Source organism: Vombatus ursinus, unplaced genomic scaffold (genome assembly GCF_900497805.2).
Source record: "Vombatus ursinus unplaced genomic scaffold, bare-nosed wombat genome assembly UNPS02014837.1, whole genome shotgun sequence".
Classification (NCBI taxonomy): domain Eukaryota; kingdom Metazoa; phylum Chordata; class Mammalia; order Diprotodontia; family Vombatidae; genus Vombatus; species Vombatus ursinus.
In genome coordinates, this window is record NW_020954615.1 from 5,949,855 (window position 1) to 5,962,268 (window position 12,414).

A 12,414-nucleotide genomic window follows, 5' to 3' on the forward strand; every position below is an offset into this window, starting at 1 on the left:
CAGAGAGAGCAGGTTAAGGCTTACCGTTTGTCAGCAAAAAGTCTTGTTTCCCATTGTGGCTCTCCTCACAAACTACCTTTCAAACTGGCCTAATTTCTATTCCATTCACTTAACATTCCATTTCCTGCCCCTAGGCTTTTGCATAGGCTGTATCCCCCAAGGTTGGAATTCACTTTCTGCTTCTTCCATCGGCAGAATCATGAGCTCAGCTCAGGCACCATCTCCAGAGGAAATCTTTTCTTGATCTTTCCTTTCCACACCATAGTTCTTTATGCTCTCTCCTTCCTCACATCATCTTTAATTTATTTACTTGTTTATATAAGGGGCAGCTTAGAAGAGTAGGATAGAGAGCTGGCCTTGGAGGAAGGAAGATACGGCTTGACATAAATTGCCCAGTTGACCATGAGCCAATTAGTCAACCTCTCCATGTTCAGGGCAGCCCTCTATTGCTGAAAGTTACATAGAAGGTGCCAACCTGCATTGGTAGAAGGTTTCTCAATCATCAGCAAACATTTATTGAGCGCCTACTTATGTTCCAGGTTGGGACAGCTAGGTGGTGTAGTGGATAGAGCACTGTGCTTGGAATAAGGAAGCTTCATCTTCCTGAGTTCAAATCTGGCTGCAAACAATTACCAGCTGTGTGACCCTGGGCAAGTCACTTCATCCTGTTTGCCTCAATTTCCTCAACTGTATTTATTTATTTATTTTTTAGGCAATTGGGGTTAAGTGACTTGCCCAGTGTCACACAGCTAGTAAGTGTCAAGTGTTTGGTCTGAGGCCGGATTTGAACTCAGGTTCTCTTGATTTCAGGGCCGGTGCTCTATCCACTGCACCACCTAGCTGCCCCAATTTCCTCAACTGTAAAATGAGCCAGAGAAGGAAAAGACAAACCATTCCAGTCTCTTTGCCAAGAAAACTCCAAAAACGGGGTCATGAAGAGTTGTGTACAACTGAAACAACTAAATTACAACAACAATGTGCCAGGCACTGTACTCATGATTCCCTTACACCAATGAAATAAATCACAGAGCCAGTCCCTATTCCTCTTTACACATTGTATCTCTTAGGAGAAGGTAAGCCCCTTGAGGGCAGGAACTCTTTTAGGTTTTTATCCTTGTATCCCCAGCACCTAGAAGAATACCTGAGCACAGCACAGGCACTTGGCTGATGAATGCTTTGTGAATTGAACTGAATGACACTGAGCAGAACTGAAGAAGTTACCATCACTTCCTTCTGATCCTGACAGCAGTGGCAGGGAGGTTACCAAGGCTCTGTTCATATTTTCCCTTGTGCCCAACCTCTGACTCAATCAAGAACAAGAGTTTTTAACCTGGGGTCTATAAACTTTTTTACACACACACACACACACACACACACACATGCTTGTATATGTATGTGTATATGTATATATCTACATGTGCACATAAACATGTACATGCATGTGCATATATCTACATATGTATGCAGATATACACATGTACACACACACATATATTTGTTGGTTTCCTTTGTAATTCTACGTATTTTGTTATATTCATCTTAAAACATCACCACATGAAAATATCCATAGGCTTCATCAGACTGTCAAAAAGGGTCAGGGACACAGCCAATGGTAAGAACTTTGTTCAAAAAGGTAATGATAAATTATAAACAATAATATCAAATGAGATGATCTTTGTAAAGCACTTAGCACGATGCCTGGCACACAGTAGGCATTTACTGAATGCTCATTCCCTTTCCCTCATCTACAAAGTGGGGATGACCATTCCAGAAGATGGAGATCTGGCCTTCAAGCCAGGAAGACCTGGTTTTCTGTCCCTTAACCCCTCGGTGCTCTGTGGGCCGCAGAGGAAAGAAATGCCAGTCTACACTGATAGGGGAAGCTTCTTCACCCAGGAGTTGCCATAGTAATGAGTTAATTATTGGTCAAATCCTTATCCCTATCTCTCAAGGTTGCTGCAAGAAACAAAGAAAATAATTCAATTTTTTTTTTTAATTATGTACCAGCTATGTTCCAGGCACTGTATTGGCTGGGGATACACAGAAAGAACATGAAACAGTGACTGCCTTCAAGGAGCTTCCATTCTCCTGAGCCAGGAAAAGATAAAAACACAGACACATAGAAATACTTTGGCTCTATTCTTTCACTAATGAGGGTGCTGCCTATCACCCACCAGGACTCCATGACTGCCCATCTTTGGTGGGGACTCTAGTTCTCTAGTTAGAATGACTACCAGTGAAGCTTATGGCTCAATCAATACTCAGTTTATAAACATTTATTAAGGACCTGCTATGTGCCGGGTACTGTGCTAAGCACTAGGGATACAAAAAGAGACAGAAGGCAATCCCTACCCTCCAGGAGCTTACAGTCTAATGAGGCCACTGACAATCTGAGACCAGAGAGTCAACCCCTGTAACAAACAAAACAAAACAAAACGAAACAAGTTTAAAGGAGGAAGAAGAGGAAGAAAAGAATGAGGAAAAATCTGCCAAGTGAATCCTATATATATGCAGCATTCCCACCATGTGCCCCTCACCTTCAATAGTTAGCACCAGACTATAAATTGCAGAATAGTTTTAAGGTTTGAATTACTACTGGTATTTGTCATCATTCAGTCGTTTTCAGTTGTGTTCAACTCTTCATGACCCTATTTGGGGTTTTCTTGGCAGAGATACTGGAGTGGTTTGCCATTTTCTTCTCCAGCTCATTTTGCAGATGAGGAAACTGAAGCAAACAGGGTTAAATGACTTGCCAAGGGTCACCCAGCTAATAGTATCTGAGGCTGGATTTGAACTCAGCACCCTACCCGCTGTGCCACCTAGCTGCCCTAGAACAACAACTATTACTACTGATACTAGTAATAATAATAATAATAATGGTGGTGATAATAATTGTCATTTACATAGCACTTTGAGGTTTGAAGCCTGCCTTGCATACATCCTCATTGGATTCAGCGAGGTCATGGACTTAGGAAGATGAAAGATAACACAATTTCTTCTTTCATGCACCTTGCAATCTGCTGGGGGCTGGGGGACAATGAACCACAAGAACAGCATTCATAATAATAATTAGCACATTAAAGTTTGCCTTCAAACAGGTATTACTTTCCCTTTTTTATAGATGGTGAAATTAAATCTTTTACAAAAATAATTAAATAAAGTAGAATAATAATGGGGAAAAAGAGAAGTCCAGATAATTGGAAAATTAGAGGAGGAAACAGTGAGTTTCAGCTGACAGAATGAGAGGAGGGTTCTTGGAAGATAAGGCACTGAAACTGGGCCTGGAAGGAAAGAGAAGCTTTCAATGAACAAAAATGAGAAGGGAGTGAGGGCTAAATTTGGATTCGGAAGAATCTGGGACTATATCCCACCTCTGACATTCCCCACCTCTGCTATCCTAGGCAAACTACTTAACCTCTCAGTCTCAGTTTCCTCACCTGTAAAATGGAGGTAATGAAAGCCCTCATCTCCTAGGATTATTGTGAGACTTACAGAATTGTGAGAGTAACAGAATATATTTTTGTAAACCTTGAAGTGCTAGGTGGCTGTGACTATGTAAAGAGGAATCGTGTGAAGTAAGATGCCAGCGTAGGTTGGAGTTAGATGGTGATGGGGCTTGAATGGCTGTTTTTCATCCTGTTGGTGAGAAGAAACTATTGATGGTCTTTGGTTTGTCAAAGGCAGCTAGGTGGTACAGTGGAGTCAGGAAGACTCTAATTTAAATCCAGCCTCAGAAACTTATGAACTGTGTGTCCCTGGGCAAGGCACTTAACCCCTGGCTGCCTCAGTTTCCTCAATTGTAAAATGGGGATAAAAACAGCATCTACTTTTTGGTGTTATTTTAAAGATTAAATGAGGTAATATTTATGAAGCATTTAGCACAGTGCTCAGGTTTACGGGTTGATAAACTGAGTCACTTGAGTGTGTTTTTGCTTACTTGTAGCAAAGTCTGTAAAAGATCTTGATTCCCACTATCCAGTGGGCCATGTTTCCTTTTCACCAGGGGAAAAAAAGTTGATTTATCGTTTTACTTCATGACATGTTTTTTTTCTCTCTTTTTTTCTTGCCTCTCTAAGGAAACTCACCAAAGTACTGAACCATTATGTGGGGAACGCTGAGGACTCCAGCAAGACAGATTTGCTTTTTGCTGCCTTAAAAGCCTTGAAGTACCTCTTCAGATTTATTGTCCAGTCCCGTGTCCTGTACCTGAGGTAATGAATGGGACATGCCAGTTAAAGTGATTTGCACCTGCCGATGTGGGCCCAGAAGCCTTGAACCTTAGAGTGGGCACCTCACATCCAGTCTCCTGGCCCGTGCAAGAATGCCTTGATAGGTGGTTTTCCAGTTCTGGCCCTTTCCTCTCTTCTCTTCCCTTCCTCCATCAGTCATCTTCACTTCAGCTACCACTTCAAATGTCTTTTTCCTTCAGCTACCACTTCAAATGTCTTTTTCCTCCTTCCCTCTTCTTTCCCTTCTCCCTTCCCCCCACTTCTCCTTTTTCCCTTCCCCTAACTGCTCCCTTCTCCCTTCTCCTCTCCTTTTTTCTCTTCTCATTTCTACCATCTCTCCACCCCTTTTCTCTCTCCCCTCTGCCTCCCTTTTTCTTCTCCCTTCCCAGAGAGTTCTTTTCTACTTATCCACCCCATGGCCCATTAGACGGTAAGCTCCTTGAGGGTAGGGTCTTCTTGTTCCCCATGCCCATGAGATGGCCATTGCATACAGTAGGCACTGACTCAATGCATGCTGAAGTAAAATGGTGGAAACTCACTACTTAATAGGCAACCCATCAATTTTTGGAAAGTTAAGAAGTTACTGGAGGACTACTCCTGTTTCTAGGGCTAGGGACCAGACTGGGATCTACTGGTACGTAGGGATTTGTTGTTTGTCCTTCGTTCTCCGAGAAGATCAATGACATCAGGAGGGGGATGTCTTGACTTGCAAGCGAACTGGATTTAAGTGAGGCAGGGCTGTGCAAAGTCATCGGCCTCACTCTCTCCTCCAGTCATCGTAGTCCAGTGGGGTATATAGGGAAATCCTAGGTGAATAAGCCCCCTCTACCAAAGCAGGTCAGTACCTTCCCTACAATTGTAGCCTTGGAGAGCTGCCTAGAACACTGACTAGTTCAGTGACTGGCCCAGGGTCACACAGCTGGAATGTGTCAAAGGCTAGACTTGAACTCAGGTCTTCCTGGCTTGGAGGCCAGCTATCTAATCCATGCTAAGCTGGCTCTTATTTGTAAAAGGTGCTAAAATGGTCATCCCTGGAACTTTGAGGAGTTAGGCCTAGATCTGCCCTTTGAGACTTCTCAGAGTAAATCTTTTCAGAATTGAAGATGGAGAAGACAGTGGCCAGATGCCGAATGCCTGTCAGGTCCTTTAGAAACTTTAAAGCAGCAGTCCTCAGTGCAATGGTGCCCATAAAAAAACGTTTGAATTTGTTTAATATTAATTTTATCTTGCCCAGCATACCTAGGGTGGTAAATATAGTCAGAAAAACTGGCCCATGAACCTTACCAACAACCTGGAAGTCCCAAAGGACCCAACAAAACTAGATGCTCACATTCAGGGGAAGTCACGCCTGGTGCGCTGCATCCATCGTGGCCCCGTTACTGTGAGAACTGCTGCTTTACAAGATTGCATCAATGCCATTCCTTCTCATTGTGTTACTTTTTTTACAATATGATTGATTTACAGAACAACTGATTGACTACTTGAGCATTTCTTAAGAATCTACATTAGGTCGATACTCTGCTGGTGTGATACAGATGCCAAAGCCGTCCCTCAGAGAGCTTCCTTTTCATGTGTGCCTTCAATCTCTTCTTCAGGTTAAACACCCCAGGTTCCCTCTTCATTATTCATAAAATCATTTCAAGACACCTTTCAATGCTAGTTGCCTTCCTGAGATACACTCCAGTTTCCAGTGTCCCTGCCAAAAGGCAGAATTTGAACCCAGATCTTTTGGAGCACAAGTTCAGAACTCAGTCCACAGTGGATTAAGTACCGCCAGCTAGTTCCACCCTACTTTGAATAACCAGCACTTAACATGGTGCCTGGTACGTAGTAGGAACTTTTCTTTCTTCCTTTCTTCCTTTCTCTTTTTCTTCAGTTCTCTTTCTTCTTCCTTCCCTCCTTTCTCTTTCTTTTTTTCTCTCTTTCTTTCTTTGTTTTTTTTTTCTTTCTCTGATTTCATTGGTATAGGGAGCTCACTCAGTCTCCCTCAATGCCACCCAATCCTTGACTCTGCGGGCATTGCCCTTACCAGGGCAGGATACAGTGGGATCATTTCATTTGGTGGCATTAGTTTGTATTTTATCCATGAGACTGTGATGAGTAACTTAGTCAAATGCCTTGCTAGCAGACTTCATCTGGGGATTTGTATTTGTTTGTTTGTTTTTTGTTCCCATCAAGCTTGCAAATGAAAATCTCTAAGTCTCTTTGTCACAAACCCTTCTATTAACCTCGTGTCTCTGCTCTCTTGTACTTATGGAGGTGATTTGTGTTTTTTAACCTAAGTACAGTACATAGAATTCACCGTGAACTTTCATCCAGCTCATTTCTGTGTTGGTGCACGGAATTAGTGCACCAAATCTGAGCTATATTAAGCCCTTTTTACCTTCTTATCCACACTTTTTGAATCTCGATTCAGTCATTCCGTGTATTGGATACATCTCCCAGATGTATGTCCTATGTAAATTTGACAAACCTGTGTTCTGCGTTTTTTCTCGAGTCTTTTATAAAAACATTGAACAGGATGAGGCTGAGAAGAGACCCTTGAGGTGCTCCATCGCAGAGCCCTAACCCTGCTGGTATCAGTGAATGCTCTTTGACTATTATTGAACGAGCTATGAGTCCGTCTAGTTATCCAGGCCACATTTCTGCATCTTGTTGAGTGACTTTATCAAATGCTTTGCTAGAGTTCAGATATAGTATAGCCATGAAAGTGCCCTGATCCACCATGAATGAATGAATGAAAAAAATTTATTTAGCAGGCACTTAGCTCCTGTCCTCCCTCCCATTAGAATGTGAGTTCCTGGAGGGCAGGAATCCTGCTTTCAGAGGCCTTTCTTTCCTTCCCCCCAGTAGGGAGCATGTAATAAGTACTTTTTAAATGCTTGTGATTGATTGATTATAGCTGAGGTTACAAATACACAAGAGAGAGAAGTCCCTACCCTGAAAGAGCTTATAGCCCAACAGAGCAGACAATTCCAACAGGGAAATGGTGGCCTAGGAAGAGACTGTTGGCCTAAAAAAGTATGGTGGATGGTGAGTGGAGTTATCAGGCCATCAATGAACACAGACTTTCTAAAAACAATGGGTAGCATTGATTTGATTACTGTGCCTTAAACTAGAGGTGGAGGAGAGGGCTGGGGTGCGCCATTGAGTCTCCCAGGAGGATGGCCTGAAGTGACTTTGTCATTTAAGGTTATCAGATTAGTTCAGCATAACGTGTTCATAATGAATCCATCTGGCACCTGGTAATTACCAATTCCCTTTCTAAGTTCTTGTAAACTGTCTGTTTCACTTCCCTGTCTAGAATTTTACTAGGGGCTAACATCAAACTCACCAGTCTCTACTTGCTGGCATCCACCTTGTTCTCCTTTCGTTTTCCCGTGTTCTGTCTCCTACTCTCGATAGTTCCTTATATCAAATATTCTCATTCCACAACCACACCTGCAAATTCCTTAAGAGTGAGTGGCAAAGATGAGATCATGGAGTAAGGCTGGCCCTGACACCCGCTTCCCTTTATCCTTGGGCAATCATTCAACCTCTCAGGGGTTCAGTTCCACATCTCTAAAATGGGAATAGTGATAATATGTGTCTTGATGACTTCAGAGCTTCAGAAAAGGTTCTTGTGGAGATGCAATGAGGTGATGAATTTAAAAGAGGTGGTTTTTTAAGGTGTCATGTAAATGTAAGGTGGTGTTTTGTAACAATATAATCAGATCTCTTAGAATGCACCTGAGAATAATAAGAATAAGAATCTCTAACCTTTATGTAGGACTGTGAGGTTTGCAAAGCACTTTACTAAAATTATCTCATTGGATCCTTACCACGACCTGCAGAGGTGGGTGCTGTTAGATCAGATTTGAACTCAGGTCTTCCTGACTCAAGGAAGCTCAGTGACACAGTGGATAGAGCGCCAGGCCTGGAGTCAGGAAGACCTGAGTTCAAATCTGGCCTCAGACTCTTATTAGCTGTGTGACCCTGGGCAAGTCACTTAACCATGTTTGCCTCAGTTTCCTCATCTGGAAAATGATCTGGAGAAGGAAATGGTAAACCACAATTATTTAGGTCTGTCTTTATTTCTGCAAAGAATATTTTATGGTTAGATTCACATAGTCTCTGGGTGAATCTTGGAAGTTACACACACACATATTTTATAGCATCTGTAGTTATTGGAGTAGAATTTCTCTTTCTAGTTCTTCTTGCTGTATTCTTTACCACACACACCAAAAAAACAAAAAAAACACCCAAATGTTATTGTCATAATTATTACTTAATTATAATTTTATTTTTCTTAATTTGGACCCAGAGTCTTGAGCTCATTTACCGTAGCTCAGCCCTCTCACCTGTCTTGGCTCTCCGTTGCCTTGTAACTGTGTTTGGCCAGGTCTGCCTTGGTTGCAAACCGTCCTGTTTGGAAGAGAAGCTGAATGGTTCTGCATTCTCTCTGCCAGATCTTACACCATCTTCCTCAATCTGTGGGTCTTTTCCTTCCTTGTTATTGCCCCGAACGAACTAAGCTTTTGAAAAACCACAAATACCTATTCATTGCCTTCAGTGTTTTTGTCAAGCCTCAGCTCATTTGAATTTTTAATCTTATTGACAAAATGCTTATAGTTTCTGGTCACCCATTCAAATCAATGCATTTATTGAGCACCTACTGTATGCCGAGCACTGTGCTAGGTTCTCAGGACAGAAAGGCAGAAGAGAACCGGTCTCTGTCCTGAAGAAGCTTCCATTCCCATGCCAGCAATGCCAGCTGGGCCCAAAGGGTGCAGAGCTGGCTGGGTGACCTTATTTTCGTCTTTTCCACGTGTTGTTTTCAGATGTCACATCGTCAGCGTCCCCAGAACCACACGTTAGCCCATCTCATCATTTTCTTTCTCATCCAGATCATTTGTGGTTTCATTATTAGAATTTTGTTTTTGAGATCCTCTTGAGCATTCCTTTTCCCTTTTAGAGTCTCTGGCTTTAATGTAATAATTGTCATTCCTCTGACCTTTTTGAAATATACTTTCCTCAGGTCTAGGATGTGTGTCTAACAATGCCAATCACTTGCTTCCTCAGGCTCAGACGACCTGGCCATTTTATTCCCTGGAACCTCTTACTTCCACCTCCCTGGCCAGCTGCTCACCTTTGCCCAGAGTGGTCTAGGGCAGCAGCCCCCTTGTTCTTCCCTCTGCCTTTTGAAGGGTGACGTGGCCCTTTCCCCCCTTTTATAGAGACCCCGTATGTCCGTACTCAACTATGGCTTTGGCAGATGGGCACTCAGTAATGGCACCTCTGTTACAAAGAGTCACCTTCTTCCTACCGAACGGGGTAATCCTGCTTCTCAAAAGCTGCTCCCTACAATTTCAGCAAACCTCCAGCAGTAAGTGATAGACAACAAGTGCCTGGAATTATATTGATCAGTGGCCAAGATCAAAGACTTTGTGGAGAACTCCAAGCTTCTTATTGCTAAAAAATTCCCAAACGGCCAAAGGTTAATTCCTTCAAACAACCATTAGACAATGAAAGCAGTAGTAATAACAGCTCACCTTCAGATAGCGTTGCACAGTTTCCAAAAATCTGTGAGATGTGGGTCCTGGCATTGTGTGTTTGTTAGGTTTTTATGTAAAGGACCGGGGAGCGCCAGTGTCTTATCAATGAGGAATACCTTTCCATCAAGGATAAGTAGGCAGCATAGTGGTTAAGAGTATAGGGACTGAGGTCAGGAAGGCCTGAGTTCAAATCCAGCCTTAGACACTTACTAGCTGTGTGATTTGGGCGAGTCACTTAATTGCTGTCTGCCTCTGCTCCTTTATCTGTAAAGGGATAATAATGGGCAGCTAGGTGACGCAGTGGATAGAACGCCAGGTCTGGGGTCAGGAAGACCTGAGTTGAAATCCAGCTTCAGACACTAACTAGCTGCGTGACCCTGAGCAAGTCGCTTCACCCTGTTTGCCTCAGTTTCCTCATCTGCAAAAAGAGCTGAAGAAGGAAATGGCAAACCACTCCAGTATCTTTGCCCCAAAAAAACCCCACAAAAACAACCCATCTGCCATGAATTAAAGCCCCTTTTATGTGTTGCCTCCCAAGATTAGATGCAAGTTCCTTGAGATCAGGGACAATCTCATTTTCCCTCTGTGTCCCCAGAGCTTAACAAATGGTTTGTCTTTCCATGGTTGGCTAGCTGGGGACTCTGGTTACAGAACAGCAGTTATTAAATTATTTCTCTGCTTTCCTCCAGATTTTAGCCATCTCAGGTTATTCAACTAGATCCTATCAAATCTAAAAGAATCGTCTTAATTGCTAACATTTATATAGCACTCTAAGGTTGGCAAAATGCTTTATGAATATCATTTCATTTGATCTTCACATCTACCCTGGGAGGTAGGTGCCATTATTATTCCCTTTTTACAGAAAAGGAAACTGAGTCAGACAGAGGTTAAATAACTTATATAGCTAATAAGTATCTGAGGCTGGATTTGAACTCAGGTCTTCCTGACTCCAGCTCTAGCATTCTATCCACTGCAGCATCTAGCTGCCTCTTGCTTTCTGCCTAGCTAGGAAGAGGAGTAAACAGTGGGGTACTGGGTATGCTCTAGATTTGTTGAGTCTCTGGATATAATCTAGATTTCCTTGAGGTTGATTATTCCTTACCCTCTCCTCTTTTTTCCTTCAGATTTTATGGTCAAAGTGAAGATGGGGATGAATTTAACAATGCAATTCGCAAGCTATTTCTCTCCTTTAATAACCTAATGGACAGACCCTTGGAGGAGGCTGTTAAGATCAAGGTTAGTATGATATTCACTGACCTACCTTGTCTTACAGACTGGGTGCATTCCTGGAAAATTGCCTAGAAATAGATTTTTTTTTTTACCAAAAGGAATCAAAATCCAAATATACTAGGAGAGCTTGGGGAACTATGGGCCTTTCTATGAAAAGACTGGATAATTCTCCCAACACTCCTCTAGTTTTATCCATCTGTTTTATACAAAATGTATTTGCACACATGCCTTCGCTTTCTTTTTGACACGTGTAAATTCAGAAAAGTCATTAAGAGCTCTGTTTCATGTAGTCCTCCTATCCTTGGACAGTCTCCCCTTCCCAAGAGTGTCAACATCTGTAATTGTCATCACCATTCATCGGCTTTCATTCATTGTCCATTCATTCATTCATTCATTTCTCTATCATTCATTCAACAAGCAAGCATCAATTATCTCCCTACTACGTACAAAGCAGTGTGCTGGTTACTTGGAGAATTTAAAGATGAATAAGATGCTTCCTCTGCTCGTGAAATATTCATCGTCTAGTAGAAACGATGAGTGATAGACGCATCAATCGAGATTCCAAAGGAAAATACGAAAAGCACGAAAGAGAGGTACAAAATTCTCTGAGAGTTGGAAAGAAGGTAGAGGGTTGTGAGGGCCCGGGACTTTAGACCTGATGATCACTCGGGCCAATTCCTCTTTCTTGATGCCATCCTTTGGAAGGTCCCAGGACTGCGGGAATTAGCATCTTCTTTGGATAAATAGAAACCTTCTTTTTCCAAAAAGAAAATGCTTTCTATTGACTGCAAGAACGACATCTAAGAGATGACCCCAGAGGAGGCAGATATTGCTGAAGGCTTGGAGAAATCAAACTCACATTTTTTGTTGGTTCTTTGGGATCCAGGGCCCAGTGGGGTCCATAGGATCACGCACAGATCTCAGACACTTATTAGCTGGGTGACCCTGGGCAAGTCACTTCACCCTGCTGGCCTCAGTTTCCTCATCTGTAAAATGAGTTGGAGAAGGAAATGGTGAACCACTCCAGTATCTTTTCAAGAAAACCCAAAATGAGGTCATGAAGAGTCAGACAGGACTGAAACAACCTGAACAACAACAAAACCTCTGACTCGGAAGATTGTGTACTTTCTACCCTTTTCATAAGCTAAGAGATCTAGAGTTGGAAGTGACCTCACCCCCTCATTTTATAGATTGAAGGACCTAGGAGACAGTGAATACTGGCATCCACTTCAGCCTGAATTTCAAAGATCTTTTCTTTTTAATTATTTGCTTTTTTGTCTAGGAGTCTTTTTAACATATATTTATTAATCTTTTGTTTTCCCATCATCTGCATTTCGTAATACATCCCCCCTTTCCTTTTCCAAAGAATAATTCCTTATAACAAATAAGAAGAAAAGAGGGACATTACATGCAGTGCTCTA

The 12,414-nt window shown here is 42.3% G+C and overlaps 1 protein-coding gene across 1 annotated transcript in view; it reads left to right on the plus strand.

Moving 5' to 3' along the window:
- Nucleotides 1-12,414, plus strand: part of DOCK5 (dedicator of cytokinesis 5) — a 245,450-nt gene that overhangs the window by 164,511 nt on the left and 68,525 nt on the right. Inside the window, exons 22-23 of the mRNA XM_027839938.1 lie at nucleotides 4,077-4,211; nucleotides 10,888-10,999. Of these exons, the coding sequence (XP_027695739.1) occupies nucleotides 4,077-4,211; nucleotides 10,888-10,999 (247 nt within the window). The remainder of the gene's footprint in view (nucleotides 1-4,076; nucleotides 4,212-10,887; nucleotides 11,000-12,414) is intronic.